The following is a 19962-nucleotide window of genomic DNA, read 5'->3' as shown; positions in this document are numbered from 1 at the left end:
TTGGTACCAACCACTAATGAGAAACTGAGGCATCTTAACACTTCAACTTGGAGCCTGGGGGAAAAGAGGCTACTGAGGTCTGCCAACTTCAATCACCTGAGCAAGGATTCCACAAAGTAGTTTTGGGATAATTACCCCATCAATTCCAAAGTACTAACTCCCCTTGGCTTTGTCCTTCAAGTATCTCTCTCTCTTGGTGACCTTGTTGATAAACGATTTAACTATTTAGGGTCTTCGCACAGAAAAGACATGACTCACAGTATTAATGCCATTATAATACACATGTACTCTCAAAAGAGGGTCACAGCATCCAACTATTTTTGAAAGAAAAAAGAAGAAACATCAGAAGAATGAATTTTCAAGGAATAACATCCAAATGAAATCGGCTGGGCCGTGAACAGTGAAACCACTAGTTGTCTATAAACAGGCCACAAAAAACAGAAAGAACCTGGGTGTCCTCAGGTCAGCACACCTGGTAGGGCAGTGAGGAAGCAGTGGCCTCCTCATTCAGACAGAATTTCAAAGTTGGAAAGTCCTTCTGGATGAGCAGTACTTGGCACCAGAACACAACATATGCTTTTAGAAAATGCTTGCTGCCCCAGATCACTCCCTCATCAGCAGTGGAGACACAGGACGATCCTTATATGCAGTCACTTCCTGAAATCACCTCCAACTTTCTTCAGGAGTCAGAGAACTGTGTTCACCAGTCTCTATCAGAGCATGTCTGCTCAACATCCTCCTTTAGTAATCTTCTGGCATTTCTTCCAGCCTTTCATGGGGACTGTGCCAGAAACTTCTTCCTGATTAAAAAAACCTCATAATCTAGTTGGCCTAGCCAGGTCAATTTTTTCCATTTCACAACATACATAAAACTCAATCTGGCTAGAAAACAGATTCCCTGCACTTAAAACCTTCTAGAAATCTATTCATTGAAATATTCCAGTTTTTGCTCCTTTCCCTTAAGTTTCTCAGAGTGCACTCAGGTAGGGCCTTTGGTCACAGCTCCTCCCCTAAATGTCTGCAATTGCTTTTTCAGCATCCAGGGGACTCATGGTTTAAATTTTGATCAGAGAAAATAAGACTAGCTTTTCTAAAAGTTTACAATCGAAACTCTATAAGGATCATCTACTTATCACATGTAAAGTGATCTATTCCTACCACTGGGCTTCCCTGGTGGCTCAGATGGTAAAGAATCTCCCTGCAATGCAGGAGACCCAGGTTGGGAAGATCCCCTGGAGAACGGAATGGCTACCCACTCCAGTATTCTTGCCTGGAGAATTCCAAGCACAGAGGAACCTGGTGGGCTATAGTCCATGGGGTTGCAAGAGTCGGACACAACTGAGTGACTAACATTTTCACTTGCAAACACTTTTCATTTTTCATTCCCACCACTAAGGACAAAATGTTCTGAGTTAAAATTAAAGCAAATTCTAGGGTAAAATGAAGTGCTTTTTGGGGGGAAGGATTTAATGATTGGTTTAATTCTGTTCCCATCAACCACAGGGTGGGATTGGACTCATCACAGGAATATCAAGGTGAGCTATCAACACAATGCAAAGCCCCCTAGGACCACAGCTGCTGTGACAGCAGCAGCCACTGACCACACAAAGCACCAGCAGCAGTTTGTCCCTCATAAACCGCAGCTGGAGCCTGTCCAAGATCCCCCTTTCCTAAAAGCTGCCACAGGTTAGAAACTGGAAAGACACCAACTGTACTGTGTGATGAATTCTGTGGTACAGAAAGAATTCCAATACTTAGGACAATCTACCAAATAAAATGTCAGAAAGCCGTCCTGTACTCACCTTTTTCCTGCACACACACTGAGAGTTTCTTAACACCATCAACCAGAGCATTTTGAGTGTTGCCATGTCCATCTTCTGAGTCGCTGTCATCAAACTGCGCCTCTATAATGACATCAGGGCTGTCATTATAGCCTTTCAGGGACTGTTGTGGAAGCTGGCTTCCACAGAGCTCCTCGGGGAGATCGGACTCATAGGCACCTTCTGTTTCCTTGTCATTGCTCTCCAGTTTAATTACCTGAAGAAAATTGAAATGTCCTGCTAAATCACTGGAGGAGAAAAAGTGAAAGTGCAGATTCTTCCATCTTCATTCTTCTTCCCTAAGGAAAAATCTGCACATTTGAAAGCAGTAGATACTCACCATGTAGTTTGAAAAAGAATCTCTATTTTCCAGATGTACAGACTGCCTTATGATCAACCCAGCTCTTCAATAAGCCCAAGATTAATGCTATATCCACTTCTCAGTTTTCTGACATATACTTTCATCCCCTCTCCCACAAAGGACCTGAATACCAGAAGTACCACCCTGCTTCACAAGGGTTCATCACATGGGACCAACCACGATGTTGAGAAATGATAGAAGAACTCAACACAGTATGTTACTGCATTCCCAAATGAAACCACAAGAATGTAAAATGAAACAAACAAAATTCAATGTGAACAAGAGTTTATAAAATGTTCTCATAAAAAATATAAGCCCTCAACCTCCATTTTGAGACCTGAGATCAGCATAGAAAGCATACAACTAACAGACATTTACACTAGAAATAAGAATGACAAACTTTTTCAACTTTAAAAAATGAAGCAAAAAGAATTCACTACTAATCCATTCAGTGAGTTAGTCACGTGATACTCATATGACAGTACCCTTTGATTTCTATCAGCATGATATTAACATATACCAGTGTTATTTAGCCACTGAAAAAAAGGTGACCCTGTATGTAAACCTGCCCATCCACATTAGCAAAAAAGATAGCAGACTGTGTTGGTTCTAGACTTTACTTAGAGACTACATTCTTCCAACAATCCATTTCTGGATGAGAAATCTATGTGCAATTTAAACATATAACCAAGATGTGATCATATATGTATATATATATACATATGTATATATATATACATATACGTATCATATACATATATATGAAGAAGGGCACAGCAACCCACTCAAGTATTCTTACCTAGAGAATCCCACAGACAGAGGAGCCTGAAGGGCAGCAGTCCATCGAGTTGCAAACAGTCGGACACAACTGAAGCGACTGACCAGCATACACACACACACACACACACACACACACACACACATATGAATTTGAATACTATTGGTATTACATTCACTTCATTCTTTCAAGCAAATGCTAGAAGGCCAAACTTGTGCCAGGCATCTTTATGAGGCCTGAATTCTATTGGGGAGACAGACGGTAAACAATTTACTCATTCAACAAATCATTATGGAATACCTTTCATGGTGCCACGCACTATTCTCAGTGGCAAAGATGCAGCAGTGTAAACAGCAAAAAGTTTAATGCTAATGAAAAAGCATACATAGACACTGGAGACTGAGGCTGCTTTACCAGTAGGGTGGTTAGGGTGGATGCCTCCTGGATGAAGCGACATTTGAGCAGAGACCTGAGTGAAGTGAGAGAGCTTCTAGCAGTTTCCCTACGTGTCTATAATTGAGAGGTCTAATCACTTCATGGCAAATAGAATGGGAAACAATGGAAACAGTGACAGACTTTATTTTCCTGGGCTCCAAAATCACTGCAGATGATGACTGCAGCCATGAAATTAAAAGACTCTTGCTCCTTGGAAGTAAAGCTATAACCAACCTAGACAGCATATTAAACAGCAGAGACATTACTTTGCCAACAAAGGTCCATCTAGTCAAAGCTATGGTCTTCCCAATAGTCATGTATGGATGTGAGAGTTGGACCATAAAAAAAGTTGAGTGCCGAAGAATTGATGCTTTTGAACTGTGGTGGTGGTGAAGACTCTTGAGAGTCTCTTGGACTGCAAGGAAATCAATCCTCAAAGTCAATCCTAAAGGAAATCAGTCCTGAATATTCATGGGAAGGACTGATGCTGAAGCTGAAGTTCCAATACTTTGGCCACCTGATAGGAAGAACTGACTCACTGGAAAAGACCCTGATGCTGGGAAAGATTGAAGACAGGCTGAGAAGGGGACGACAGAGGATGAGATGGTTGGATGGCATTACCGATTCAATGGACATGAGTTTGAGCAAGCTCTGGGAGTTGGTGATGGACAGGGAGGCCTGGTGTACCGCAGCTCATGGGGTCACAAAGACTCAGACACTACTGAGCAACTAAACTGAATATTTTTCTGAGTTTAACTTTGAGGTTTCAAATTAAATGCTTGCTTTCAACAAACCAGATTAATGTTCAAATTAGATCAAAAAAGATCACACTTAATGAAAGATCTTCATTTTATACAGGCAGAAAAAGTTATCAAAAAACATCTCTCTCCAAACACTATAATGTGACAGATTCCAATTAACACAACTGTCCCCAAAGAAGATTATAATATCCACCAAAAAAAATCAAAATAAAATACTCCAAAGATATTCACACCATCAAAATATAGACTCTAAAAATATATTCCCAAAGTTTTAAAATATTGGACTTCATGAAAACATCATAACAGAAATAATTGTAAGAAATGGTGAATTTCTCTGAGCAAATGGTGCCTTTTAATAAAATCTTTTGAAAACTTGATTTCCAATTTCTGAATATATTTAATGAAATTTTCTTTCAACTCTTGCCTTGTTTTGACTCTTGTCAGATTCACTGATTTATTCACTTGGTCATTCATTAATTTGTTCATTATTTCCAAACAAACAAGACTTTTTTTCTTTGATAGTTAAAAAAAAGAAAAGAAAAGCTCAACTGGCTAAGCCAGAACTCGCTAAAGAGATACCCCTCAGGCCCTTTACTGTATGAGAACATATAAGACTGAAGCAACAGCTAAGTTTTAAATTAGTACACAATTTACAAAACCAGTTCTCCTCTATGTGCACTTCACCTTGATACATAAGTCCTGGTTACACACCTGACCCAGAGCATATCATTCAAAAGACAGTACTCACTAACAAATTAGAGAAGAAAAAGAACCTGTCATCTCTCAAATCAGCAGACTCACTCAATTTCCTTAAACGTGCCCAGCAAATTCAGTAACATTTAGGAAGATCTGCCCCTGATCATCCTCAGAATTAACACAACCTCAGGCACTGTCAGAACAGCCCAAAACATAGGCAGGAGGTACATATGTGTACCCTGTATCTAAAGCATGGTGGCTAAACACGATCACTGGTCTACTGTTCTTTTCTAAGAGTCATCCCTTACACACCTCATCTGAGGGAGAGGAGTGCTGGGGCAGGGGTGAGAGAAAACAACTGACATGCCAGAGTTAAACGAGAAGGTAAAATGCAGTTTCTGGAAAGATGGTAAACAAAGGTTCCAGGCCTTTCAGCTCAGTCCAGTTCAGTCACTCAGTCATGTCCGACTCTTCGAGACCCCATGAGCTGCAGCATGCCAGGCCTCCCTGTCCATCATCAACTCCCAGAGTCCACCCAAACTCATGTCCATTGAGTTGGTAATGCCATCCAACCATCTCATCCTCTGTCGTCCCCTTCTCCTCCTACCCTCAATCTTTCCCAACATCAGGGTCTTTTTAAATGAGTCAGTTCTTCACATCAGGTAGCCAAAGTATTAGAGTTTCAGCTTCAACATCAGACCTTCCAATGAACATCAAGGACTCATCTCCTTTAGGATGGACTGATTGGATCTCCTTGCAGTCCAAGGGACTCTCAAGAGTCTTCTCCAACATCACAGTTCAAAACCATCAATTTGGAGCTCAGCTTTCTTTATAGTCCAACTCTCACATCCACACATGACTACTGGAAAAACCATAGCCTTGACTAGACGGACCTTTGTTGGCAAAGTAATGTCTCTGCTTTTGAATATGCTATCTACGTTGGTCATAACTTTCCTTCCAAAGAGCAAGCGTCTTTTAATTTCATGGCTGTAATCACCATCTGCAGTGATTCTGGAGCCCAGAAAAATAAAGTCAGCCACTGTTTCCCCATTTATTTCTCATGAAGTGATGGGACCAGATGCCATGATCTTCGTTTTCTGAATGTTGAGCTTTAAGCCAACTTTTTCACTCTCCTCTTTCACTTTCATCAAGAGGCTTTTTAGTTCCTCTTCACTAGGTAAAGTGTCTACCTGTAATGTGGGAGACCTGGGTTAGATCCCTGGGTTGTGAAGATCCCCTGGAGAAGGAAATGGCAACCCACTCCAGTACTCTTGCCTGGAAAATTCCGTGGACAGTGGAGCCTTGTAGGCTGTAGTCCATGGGGTCGCAAAGAATCGGACATGACTGAGCAACTTCACTTCACTTCCACTTTCTGCCATAAGGGTATCTGCATATCTGAGGTTATTGGTATTTCTCCCGGCAATCTTGATTCCAGCTTGTGCTTCCTCCAGCCCAGTGTTTCCCATGATGTACTCTGCATATAAGTTAAATAAGCAGGGTGACAATATTCAGCCTTGACGTACTCCTTTTCCTATTTGGAACCAGTCCGTTGTTCCATGTTCAGTTCTAACTGTTCCTTCCTGACCTGCATATAGGTTTCTCAAGAGGCAGGTCAGGTGATCTGCTATTTCCATCTCTTTCAGAATTTTCCACAGTTTATTGTGATCCACACAGTCAAAGGCTTTGGCATAGTCAATAAAGTAGAAATAGATGTTTTTCTGGAACTCTCTTGCTTTTTCAGTGATCCAGCAGATGTTGGCAATTTGATCTCTGGTTCCTCTGCCTTTTCTAAAACCAGCTTGAACATCCGGAAGTTCACGGTTTGTATTGCTGAAGCCTGGCTTGGAGAATTTTGAGCATTACTTTACTAGCGTGTGAGATGAGTGCAATTGTGCAGTAGTTTGAGCATTCTTTGGCATTGCCTTTCTTTGGGATTGGAATGAAAATTGACCTTTTCCAGTCCTGTGGCCACTGCTGAGTTATCCAAATTTGTTGACATATTGACTGCAGCACTTTCACAGCATTATCTTTTAGGATTTTAAATAGCTCAACTGGAATTCCATCACCTCCACTAGCTTTGATTGTAGTGATGCTTCCTAAGGCCCACTTGACTTCACATTCCAGGATGTCTGGCTCTAGGTCAGTGATCACACCATCGTGATTATCTGGGTCATGAAGATTTTTTTTGTACAGTTCTGTGTATTCTTGCCACCTCTTCTTAATATCTTCTGCTTCTGTCAGGTCCATACCATTTCTGTCCTTTATCAAGCCCATCTTTGCATGAAATGTTCCCTTGGTATCTCTAATTTTCTTGAAGAGATCTCTAGTCTTTCCCATTCTATTGTTTTCCTCTATTTCTTTGCATTGATCGCTGAGAAAGGCTTTCTTCTCTCTCCTTGCTATTCTTTGGAACTCTGCATTCATATGTTTATATCTTTCCTTTTCTCCTTTGCTTTTCGCTTCTCTTCTTTTCAAAGCTATTTGTAAGGCCTCCCCAGACAGCCATTTTGCTTTTTTGCATTTCTTTTTCCTGGGGATGGTCTTGATCCCTGTCTCCTGTACAATGTCACAAACCTCTGTCCATAGTTCATCAGGCACTCTATCTATCAGATCTAGGCCCTTAAATCAATTTGTCACTTCCACTGTATAATCATAAGGGATTTGATTTAGGTCATACCTGAATTACACTGTATTATGTTTTTATTTCTGCTGTTAATGGCTTCCACAAAGGATTTGGTTCCTACAGACCATGGAGAAAATATTAGAGGGCTAACCAGAATATGGACTTTATACAGTGTGAAGGCTTAACTATCCCACACTGAAAGGTAGTCTTTGTATGGGTGTATACGTGTGTGAGTAATCTATAAAAAGAATTTTGTAATCACCATGATTCTGCCTACCTACATATGAAGAATTATGCTTTGGCTTATACACGCTAAGTTCAAGGAAGAGTCAATGGGAAGAAGAGCCCAGTGGGAAACAATAACCAGAGTACAGCAAGCTTAACTGAAGAGCACATTTCAAAATCAACCCAGTTCTGAATTTGTGATAATCTCATGGTTTAGATTAGCTATACTCAAGAATTAGTGTTTTAGGCACTAATTTCAATTTTCAGTTACTAAAGCAGAAAATGCTGTTAAGGTAGTAGGGTTTAATGTATAAATCAAATCATTCAAAACTGTGTAGTTAAAATATAAATCAATACACTGCATTTTTAAAGTGTTTTCATTCTATTTTTATTATCACAGTACACATTAGAATAAATGTTATGGGGGAGAAAAGATCACCTGAAGGTCATAGGATACAAAAGGCACTCTAACCCTTCCATACCACATATTGGTTAAGAGTGAGGCTGTGCAACTCCTTAGAGAAATGGCTAATTCAAGTCTAGAAAAAGAAATCAACAAGATGAATCTGGAAGATCTTGTCATATGGGAAAAACAAGGAAGCACTTACAGGCTACTGGAGTCTCATCAAAAGGACTCAGAAATCATCATGAAAGAGGTGTCTCTGGTCAACCTTAGGAAATTCTAAACATTCATCCTACCTTTCCTGTACAAACTGTACCTCAGGCTAAACAAACAGCTGATGAGGTAAAGTGCTTCTTCACAGAAGAATTTCAGCTAATTAAGAAGGAAGGAAAGACATCCATTAACACCTTTCTGCTATCCCTATTGACGTGATGGATTCCAAAAATGATCATCAATGGTTGCTAAATGCTGATGGGGATGGAATTTTATAACAGATAGACCACAACAGCAATACCTGAGCCCACTGATTAATACAAATATCATAAAAAAGAGAAAGAACCAAATTGCTTCCTGATGTACTATAATTACGAAGTACATACCACTATCTGTGAAGTATTTTCCCCTACGTTGAACTTGAATCTGACGTGATTAAGGAACAGAGGAAGATATTAAACACCACTAGGGAGGGGATCATTTACACTCACTCCCTAGATGATTTCATCCAGTCTTGTGGCTTTAAATCTCTCTATATGCCATTAAATCCAAAAAATTAAGACCCTAGCCTCAACCATTCCCTGAATTCCAGAATCACATCCATTTGCCTACTTAACATCATCTGGATGTCAGCTGGCACCTCAAACAGAACCCTTGGTCCCCACCTGATCCCACCCCTCTCCCAGTGCTGCCTCTCGGCAGACGGCACCAAACTGGGACATCACTCTTGACTGTCTGCCTCACACACCCACATCCAATCCAACAAGATAGCCCACTGATCCTTCCCTGAAAATATAGCTTCGTGATGTTTCAACTGTCACTGTACAAATCCAAGCAACCTTTATGTCCTTGTGGAACTACTATGATAACCGGTCTCCTGACTTCTATTTTGGACCAAAGGAGATAGAGTTGTCTTTTTAAAACAAATCACACCATGTCATTCTCCCAATAGCTTCCCAACATCAATCCATCACCAGGCCATGGTGTCTTGTCCAATCTGGCCCATATCTACTTTTCCACTCTCATCTTCTACAGTTTCTTCCTTTGCAAATTACACTCCAATCCCAGAGATCTCCTTGCTGTTCCTAGAACATTAACATCTTCATCTTGAGATTTTAACATTTGCTATTCCCTCTATCAAGAAACTCTCTGTCCAGCTATTCACAGGAATTGCTATCTTTGTTCTGTTTAAGTCTCTGCTCAAATATCCTCCTCTCAGAGAGGCCTCCCTTGATCACATTAACTGAAACAGTCCCACCTCACTGTTATTTCTCATCACTGCACTTATTACTACCTGGCAATTTATTATATACTTACCTACTTTCTGTCTCTCAACTAGGATGTGGGTTTCATGAGCACAGAGGTTATTTTCTTTACTGCTATATTCTAAGAGTTGGGAAAAACATTTAGTAGCCACTCTGAATGAATAAATAGCAATTAATTAGGAAATGACCTGTTCAGAATCCACCTGCCCTGATAAATATAAACTCCATAAAGTGACCAAGGCTAGGTCACATATATACTCAAGTCGCATTTGAATGAATAAAGAACCAGAGATGACTGCATTTAACATCTCATTTCAGTTCAGTCGCTCAGTCGTGTCTGACTCTTTGCAACCCCATGAACCGCAGCAGCACGCCAGGCTTCCCTATCCATCACCAACTCCCCAAGCTTGCTCAAACTCATGTCCATTGAGTCGGTGATGCCATCCAACCATCTCATTCCCTGTCACCCCCTTCTCCTCCTGCCTTCATTCTTTCTCAGAATCAAGGTCTTTTCCGATGAGTCAGTTCTTCACATCAGGTTGCCAAAGTATTGGTGCTTCAGCTTCAGCATCAGTCCTTTCAATGAATATTCAGGACTTATTTCCTTTAGGATTGACTGGTTTGATATCCTTGCTGTCCAAGAGACTCTCAAGAGTTTTCTCCAACACCACAGTTAAAAAGCATCAATTCTTCGGTGCTCAGGTTTCTTTAACATCTACACATATCTAAAATCCACCCATCTCTAAAGACCCAAATCGTTTGGATTGTATAACCCTAGAATCCACCACATAGTCTTTCACTTCCTCCTCACGCCTTGCTACTTGCCCCAGAACAGAGGCAGGTATCCTTTTCTAAAGTCCCAAAGCAATTTATATGTACCTCCTCTATTGGACTTCCCTTTTTTTCACTACAGTGTATCTATGGACTTCCCAGGTGGCTCAGTGATAAAGAATCCGCCTGCCAGTGCAGGAGATGAGGGTTCAATCCCTGAGTCAGGAAGATTCCCTGGAGAAGGAAATGGCAACCCACTCTAAGATTCTTGCCTGGGAAATCCCATGGACAGAGGAGCCTGGCAGGCTACAGTCTTGGGGTCACACAGAGTGGACACAACTTAGTGACTGAGCACAAGCACAAGTATTATCTATGCATGTGATTTTCCTCATCTGTTAAAGATTATATGTTCGCCAATTATATATCTGATTATTAGCAACTTGCATAATCAATGTAGGTGCTCAATATTTGAGGAATAAACAGATGGAAAAAAGGGTAAAAAATTGAAAAAAGGAATATAAAAGACTATCAGGATGCAAGAGAGTTTTCAGAACAGTTTCCAGACACAAGAGTACGAGGGTTAGAAAGTAGTAGCCCAATTTTTCCTGGATCTGTCAAGTTACAGGCCTTCTTCTGTGGGACTGATCTTGAAAAAGTTGGAAAAGTCTAGTTCAGCGGTTCTCAATTTTGAAGTTTCACAGAGATGACATACTGAGAATTCCCTGTGATAATTTTCATTCCCTCTGATAATCACATGAAAGCTATAAACCCTTCCTCCACAGAAAAACGCACATCTACAAGTAGATATTAAACACTCTGTGAGGATGTACAATACAATTTATATTTGTACAATATGAAATATCTAGTGCTGGAGGCTACTAGTTTAGATTGATCAGTATTTTGGAAAGCTCTGAGCTCAGGGTGAAAGGAGGGAGGCCTTAGGAAAATGGATACATTACTGACCTGGTTAACTGAGGACTTTAAAACTTCCTCAGGTTTCCTCCACAGACCTGAGGGAACAAGGCAGCTGCCTGCACTTACTATTCTGAGAGTGCACACTGCAACTGGGGCTATTTCTCCCTTGGAGGTTTAGTCTAGTCTCTGGAGGACAGGACAGAAACAGGTTTGTGCGGGAACCAAATCACTGGGTCACACAAAACTTTTTCACTCTCAGTCTTATTCCATAAACGGGATACAATGAGCATGACAAAACTCTGCTCATAAAAGCAAAAGTAAAAATACAAAAGGACGTGCATACACACACACAGAGAAATGTTCGTCAAACACACCCTGCAGTTAGTTTTACCATGGATACATCTGTAATCTCCCTATTGTCTCCTTTTGGAGACAGGGTGGTATGGCAGTGTAATGAAAGGAAAAGGTGATCCCCTTTATCCAACAGGCTGCAATCTCTGGAGGCTGGACAGCACTAATGTGGCCTCTTCAGTAGGACCTGGACGGGACCCTGAGAACCCGTCAGGGATGAAATTGAGAGGAGGTTACAAGAAGCTTACCTCTGAAAGGAATAGGCCTAAGCCCAGAATCTTGAGACCAGAGACACAGAGAAGAAAAGATACACGTTTTGGAAAAGGACAGTGAGTACAGCATGACTTCTATAATTTAAAGGGAACACAAGCCCTGTGTTAACAAAGGAATGGCAAAAGGCCTTAAGGAACATCCCTAATTTGAAAATAAGAACACTTGCTAAATCAGAGACCCTGTGCAACCATGTGATGGGGAAATGGCTAAGGAAGACGCTAATCTAAAAGGCTGGCAGAATTTTAGAAAATAATATTTGAGAAAATACACAGGGAAATACATTTCAAACATAACCAAAAAGCACTGCCATGAAAGAAAATAATGATAAATTCAACTCCATTAAAATTAAATTTTCCTTTTATCCTACAGTAATGTAAAAGAAATTTAAAGAGATAAGCCATGGTAGTGCTCATATCCAGAATACATAGAGAACTCCTATAGATCAGTGAAAGACAATCCAATAGACAAATGGGGAAAAGGCTTAAAGGCACTTAACAAAATAGTGAATCTTTATTGCCAAACAGCCAATAAACATGGAAAGAAGCTCAGCCTCATTAAGTCATCACAGAAATACAAATTAAAATCACCATGAGATATCCCTACAGACCCACAGATGGGCAAAAACTAAATATTCTGATAACACCAAATATCAGCAAGAATGTACAGCAAAATGAATATAAACTGATCCAGCCCTTTGTGAAACAGATCAAGACTGAGGGAAAAGTAGAAAACAGATTCACTCAACTCCCAACCTGGCTTATTCACTACACGCCCCATCTCCCTCAGGATTTGGACAGGTGAACACACGAAAAGGGGACTAAGCTGGGGAAGGACACACGTGCAAAAGAGGGAGACAAGAGAATGCACGTTTTCCTTCAGGAAAAGCGAGTATGCTTGTCTACACCATACTGCACTGCCCTCCATGACTGCCCTGTCTGGAAACCTGGTTATTTTACCAGAGAAGAAACTTATCACAAGACACAAACATAAGTATACATGCAAATGAATAAAACCAGAAGATGTTTACATAAATGCATTTTTCTGAAATAATTCCAAACCTTCACATCTAAATTATAACCCCAGTTTCAATATAAACCCAAGTGTAACCATAAAGTACATTGTCACCAATTTGAAAACAACAGTTTTAGCTAGAAAAACCACGAATGCCTAGATGAAGAGAAAGCCAAGATGCAAGCACCGCTTCCCACAGTGTGAAGTACCAATCCATCCTTAGAAGAGGGGGTCAGTCAGTTCAGTTGCTCAGTCGTGTCTGACTCTTTGTGACCCCATGGACTGCAGCACTCCAGGCTTCCCTGTCCATCACCAACTCCCACAGCTTGCTCAAACTCATGCCTATCAAGTCAGTGATGCCATCCAACCACCTCATCCTCTGTGGTCCCCTTTTCCTCCTGCCTTCAACCTTTTCCAGCATCAGGGTCTATTCCCATGAGTCAGTTCTTCACATCAGGTGGCCAAAGTATTGGAGTTTCAGCTTCAGCATCAGTCTTTTCAATGAATATTCAGGACAGATTTCCTTTAGGATGGACTGGTTGGATCTCCTTGCAGTCCAAGGGACTCTAGAGTCCTCTCCAACACCACACTTCAAAAAAATCAATTCTTTGGTGCTCAGCTTTCTTTATGGTCCAACTCTCACATTCATACATGACTACTGGAAAAACCATAGCTTTGACTAGACAGACCTTGTCAGCAAAGTGATGTCTCTGTTTTTTAGAAGAGGGGTGGGTGATGTCTACATTGAGTGGTATACGTGATCAACTGCAGAGAGCAACTCAAACTCACCAGAATGAAGAAACCTGTGACTTCAAAACTCATATTAGTTTTTTTCTTCCCCATCTTTTCAGAATTAATATAATGTATTTCAAAACTGGTGAGCAACAGAGTACCTGTAACCAATTTAAATAGAATCCTAAAGAAAAATGCCAAGTAACATTTCATCTTGATGGCTTACCCAAGCTCCACACATGAAACATTTCATAGCCTCCCTGTGTACTGATATAGAAAAACCGTTCCCTGAACACAAAAGCCATCACTGAAGACTACTATTTTAAATCGCGTAAAAGAGCAAGTCTATATTAGTACTGGAAAATTCTGTTCCAAGCAAATAAATTCTATGACATTCCTGGGGGGCAGGGAGTTGTTATCAACTTGGTAGGATGGAGCTTCTCTGAGAAGATTTACATATCCCTATGTCCTCGGGCACTTTCTACTGAAAGGGCTGTTTACAAGAGTCTGCTGGAGGCTTTGTGCACAGGAGATAGTGCCCTGCCTAACCCACCTGAGCCTCTGATTCACAGGTAATGCATGTCACAAAGTCCACGTAGGAGCTGCTTTTCGTTTCCTGGCTTCTCTGGCTGGGCTTAAGTGACGGCACTCACTTGCCACACATGTTTTAACAAACTTTCAAATCCCTTAATGGCACACTTGGGACCAAGTATAATACACTGTTCAGGAAATACCTTGGAGCCAAGAAAAGCAATTGATATTTCCACAGGGAGTTCTTGACAAGGCTTGCCAATATGCTTCTTTCATTTTAAAACAGGACCATGGATCCTATCAATTTAAAGACATATTACAGATGTTCTTAGAGGCATATATGTTAATTGGGAATTCTGTTTGCCTATAGTAGTTAATCCAAAAGTACCTTTTATTCAGTTAACAAGAGTAGAAAAAACTATTCCCATTTCTTCCAGTTACTCAGGCCAAAACTCTTGTTAGCCTTATCAATGAATCAATCCTTCCTCTTCTCCCCCACCCGCATCACAGCCATCAGCTCATCCTATCAGCTCTAGCTTCGTGGCCGCCACGGCCTCCATCCAGGTTCAGGTCCATCATCTCTCACCTAGATACAGGCAAGAGCCTCGTAAGGGGGCTGCTCCTACCCTTGTCCTCTTTTCGTCTTCTCCCAACACAGCAGTCAGAGTGAGCCTATGAAAGGTGGTCAAATCAGGTCAATTCTCTGCTGTACTTTCTGCAAGGCTTTCTGACTCTCTCAGAGCTAAATCGCAGATCCTGAGTGATGCAGAGGCCGTACCTGAGCTCTACCCCTACCTGGTGATCCTTCAGACTTCAACTTCAATTACTCCCCTCCTCAGCATCTCTGCTACTCCTTGAGCAAGTTAGGTATGTATTCACTGTTCCCCAAGATCCTCACAAGGACCCTCACTTCCTTCAGTGCTCACTCATCATCACTTTCTCTATGAAGCCTTCTTTGGTCACCCTATTTAAAATCTCAACCCCACCCCCAAATTCACATCTCTCTTTCTTATTTTATTTTTCCTCTTCAGTCCTTACCACTATTGAACATGGCATTGTATGTACATTATTATGTCTTTCCTAGTGAAACACAAGCTCCATAAGAGCAGGGACTTTTTCACACCCATTTGTTCAATGTTGTATTCCCAGCACTTAATATAGAACCTAGCACAATGTCTCCAACATGATTCCACTCTCATGCGCTACTATCACCTAAACCAAACCATCAAAAGCCACTCTAGTCCTTCCCCTCAAAGCATTTCCCCTTCCTCTTCTTTTTTATTAATACCACAAGCATTTTCTTCCAGGCCTTTCATACTCAAAACCTCACAACCAAATTTGACTCTTTCTACTGCCAAGCATACAGCTTTGCCAAGTCCTTCACTTGTCTTTTTTACCAGAGCTCTTATATTTCCACAAATTCCCTGGTATTCTCAGTGCCCCAATCTTACAGATTTCCAGAAATTAAAAAAAAAAAATCTGATTAAATTACCTTCTTACTCAAAATTTTTCATGGTTTTTTTCTTCCCTAAAGAAACTAATTCTCTGTTCTTTGACTTAGCATTCAAAGACCTTACCTTCTCAGTATTCACTGACATTTTTTAGCCATTTTAATCTTATCTGCCAATTCATTCCATTAGACACCACTCAGACTTCAAACTGCTTCCTGGCTTAGATCACACCAACTCAAACACAGGTTTCTAACAACTCAGAACAGTAGGATCCATCCCTCCTTTCTATTTCTCTGTGAGCACAGTTAGGAGAACTATTAACTCCCTTTTTAAATTGTTCAGCTTTTTTTTTTTTTTTTTAATATTTTAAGTAAAAAAGGAAAAAGGGCTCTTGGAGAAACGATCTGTATTCATCAAGGAGCCTATACAGCGGCAGGCCTGGGCTCAGGAGAAGAATTTCTCTCAGAGTGCAGAAGTCTGATGAGGCTGGCTTGAGGGTTTCTGCACATGGTTCCTAAGAGATTACAGGGCTTGAAACAGAATTCTGGGTGTCTCATAACACATGCCCTCTTTTCTTTTCTTCATGGCCACCACAAGAAACTAACTATCCACAACCTCACCCTGATGCAACCAAACCTCTGTGCCTAGTCACCAAGAAGAGTAGGAAGCAGGCACACTTCCCCTCAGAGTGGGGACAATTCACAGAACTCAGCAGATTTCCACCAAGAATACTCTCCATAGCAAGGTATCAAATATTTTGATGCCAGGAAAGAGTACAGAGGTAGGAAAGAGAATTTGGCAGACTATCACACCAAGTTCTGAAACTCAGGAACAAATACAGTCAGGCAAGAAGGCAGATAGAAGCAAAAGTGGGAAAGCAAACCCTAGGGAAGAGTTCCTAAGAGAGAGAAGAACTGGACAGAAGAACTTCCAAGAGCAAAGTTCGTGAAAGGAATAGACAATTATTGAGATTTAGTGAAAGAATACACACATTTACTGGTAACTCTGTACAGTGGTTTCTTTTCTCTTAACTTTACTCTTTATTGTATGTTGACTTAAGTCTCTAAAATATACTCAGTGTATTAATAATGACTGTTTTAGCTGCAAGAGACAGAGAAACTTGAATCGGCTTTTTTAAAGTAACTGATTAGCTTACATAATTGAGTCATTCTGATCAGACTGAGAGGCTCATCTGAATTTGCAGAGGAAGGGAGGAATGGAAGTGGGGGAGGGTGGGGAAGAGAGGTAGAGAGAGAGAGATTTCAGATTTCCTCAATATTAGTTTCAAAAATATTAGTTTCAATATTAGTTTCAAAACCAGGGCAGCCTCTCTCTTCATGTGTCAAGAAGGACTCCAATAGCTCTAGAATATATCCCATTCTTTTAGAGACTAGACTGGGGGAAAAAAGAGAGAGAGAAATTCGTGCCCAGGTGCTTTGCACAAAAGTCTCAGGACTATGTTGCTGGGACTGATTTGGGTCACACGTTCATTCCTGAATCAATCACATGTCCATTCCCGCAGCAAGGAGGTAGACTGGACTGATACCCTCCTGTGTCTGAGGATTGTAGCCAGTTTTCAATCCTAGTAAAGAACAAAGTTGAAGTTCTCCTCAGAAATGATCAAAGTAGGGTTCTTTTTAAAGGTAATTTCTATGCATTTGTATTCACAGAAGCCTACTAGTAATAATTTTCAACTGTTTCCATGAACCAAAGATCATTCCCTTTTTAGAATCATGATCATTTTTGATATGGAATCAAAGCAAGAACATAACATCATTCAGGAAAGAAAAGAACCTAAAAAATTTAAACAACATGCTCATGAATGTAAAGCACATGTCAAATAAAGATTATTTGTATTTAAAGTTTTTACATGTACAGAGACATAGCTGCAGTGCCTACCCTCAGATTCCTTCACTTCACACCATCTGTAGCAAAATGAATTTCACATCCTTGAGACATACTTCACTATGCTGGCCCTCATTGAAAAATAAGCTCAATTTGCAGACACCATTTCAAAAAACCAGGCAGTATACAATAAAAAAATTTTCAGAGCAAGGGATATTCAGGACATTAATATAAACAGGGCCACAATCCCAGAACGTAAGATGTTCCATATAGCCAATTTACTACTAACAGATTAACCACAATTATCTGAAAAGTCAGCCAACACTTAACTACCACACTCATGTACTGATAATAAAAACTGAAACCACGTTTGATTAGTGGTTGCTGGCACACTATAAGCTGTGTGCTTACTGCTAGATTTTTAATAGATTTAAGGTATGGCCAACTCTAAAAATCTACTTGTATCTGCAACCATCCTTTCCTTCCTCCCACCTCAAACCACAGACAGAGTGATCCAGCTTGGAATCCTATTTTCTTCCCTTGAGTGCTTTGCTCACTGGGTAGGACCTTCTCCCCTACTATGTCACTGCCCCCTCCTCCTCGATGATTAACCTTTCTTATGTCATGTCAGATGTTCTCTATCATTTCCCACCTGGGAAAACATTCTTATAAAACTGAAGTAGCTAAATAATCACACAGAGTGGAAGTCAAGAAAAAAAGGCATTACAAGGGTCAAGGAGGATTATTTCATGTTAATGAAAGAGCCAATGCAGGAACTTCCCCGATATCCAGGGCTAAGACTCCACACTCCCAGTGCAGGGGGCCTGGGTCTGATCCCAGGTCAGGGACCTAGATTATACATGCCACAACTCAGAGGTCGCATGCACTGCAACTAAGACCTGGCACAGCCAAATAAATCTTAAAGATAAAAAATTTTTTTTAATTTTTAAAGAGTCAATGCATTACCAAGTTATAATGATTGTAAGTTACATGTACCTAATAAAAAAGATCCTCAATCACGGATATTTATCAGGTAATAAAACAACTAGACAAAAAAAAAAAAAAAAAAAAAACAGTAACAGAAGACCTTAAATAAATAAATGTATATACACATACACACCTCTCAGAAGTCTTTATTCATAGGACACAAAGTCTTACAGTTCGTTAACACAAAAACAAACCAACTGCAAAATGTGTAAAAAAAACTTGCACAGACATCCCAGAAAAAAACTAAATTTATATGAATGGCCAGTGAGCACACCCACGAATTGTTTAGTATCATTTTTTCATGAGGAAAACACAAAAACAAAAGATAATCAACAACTACAACAACGAAAAGTAAATATCACTATCTGCCCATGAGAACGGCTAAAATACTACTACTATATCCTGGTGAGGATGTGGAAAAACAGAACCTCTCACATATTTTTAATGGGAGTGAAAAGTGGTACAACTACTTTGGAACACAGCTCATGGTTTTTTATAAAGACAAACATACGCTTACCATATGACCCAGCAATTCCACTTCTAGGCATTTGACCAAGAGGGGGGAAAAAAAAACAAACATATGTTCATACAGAGACATGTACAGCAACATTCACAGCAGTTTTCTTCTTAATGGTCAAAAGCTGAAAATAATCCAAATGTTCTTCAACTGGTGTATGGGTAAACAAACTCTGGAACATCAATACAATAGAATACTATTCAGCAACTCTAAACAACGTGCATGAATCTCAAATGCATTATGCTAATAGGAAAAGGCCAGACTCAAAACAATTCCATTTATATGACATTCTGCAAAAGGCAAATCCACAGGGACACAAAACAGATTAATGGTTGGCAGGGGCTGTGGGGTAAGGGGAAGTGTTGAGTAAAAAGAGACACGAGGGAATTTGTGGGTAGGATGAAACTGTTTTCTATCTTGACTGTGGTAGAGGTTACACAAATCTACACATGCTTTAAAATTCATAGAACTGAATGTTAAAAAGGCTAAATTTTACTATATGTAAAGAAAGCAACAAGACTCAACCTTTGAAGCCAAGGCAAGTTTTCTTCTACCTCGGCACACCCAGACCTATAAGCCCCAGCAGGTACACAAGAGGACCTTATAAATCTAAAGCAAACCTCCCAAGATCTTTGAATAAATGTTGATAAATATATTTAAGAAAGTTGTTTGCTTTCAGAGCAAAAACTAAAAGGTTTTGCTGTTGGTCCTGTTGTTGTTTTTATCTTGCTTGGACCAAAGTATGGTAAGCATCATTACTTTAGACAATAGAGTAGGGAATACTTTCACTAATGAGGTAATCCCTTCTCTACCATGCAGACTATATTTCTGAACAATTATATATAACCCAATATAATTTTTTATTCATATTTCACACAAAGTCATGTTTCATTTCAAACTGACAAGACCTCTAATGTTCCCTATGGGCTCTATGCACAAGAACTGTACTTCCCGACATTCACAAGCTGACATACCAGAGAAAGTTATTATGAACTCTG

At 40.2% G+C, this 19962-nt stretch overlaps 1 protein-coding gene across 13 annotated transcripts in view; it reads right to left on the bottom strand.

Annotated features, from left to right (window-relative positions):
• The window catches only part of DIS3L2 (DIS3 like 3'-5' exoribonuclease 2), a 392221-nt gene that overhangs the window by 247790 nt on the left and 124469 nt on the right, over positions 1 to 19962 (bottom strand). For all 13 annotated transcript variants that reach the window (XR_008712208.1, XR_008712209.1, XM_055573741.1 and 10 more), the window contains one exon: positions 1803 to 2037. Coding sequence is in view for 11 of the 13 variants with exons in the window: in XM_055573741.1 (XP_055429716.1) it covers positions 1803 to 2037 (235 nt within the window). In the remaining 2 variants the exon portion in view is untranslated. The remainder of the gene's footprint in view (positions 1 to 1802; positions 2038 to 19962) is intronic.

This window comes from Bubalus kerabau, chromosome 3, assembly GCF_029407905.1.
Source record: "Bubalus kerabau isolate K-KA32 ecotype Philippines breed swamp buffalo chromosome 3, PCC_UOA_SB_1v2, whole genome shotgun sequence".
NCBI classification, from domain to species: domain Eukaryota; kingdom Metazoa; phylum Chordata; class Mammalia; order Artiodactyla; family Bovidae; genus Bubalus; species Bubalus kerabau.
Note: the sequence above shows the minus strand (reverse complement) of the source record. Positions and strands in the feature narration are given on the sequence as shown.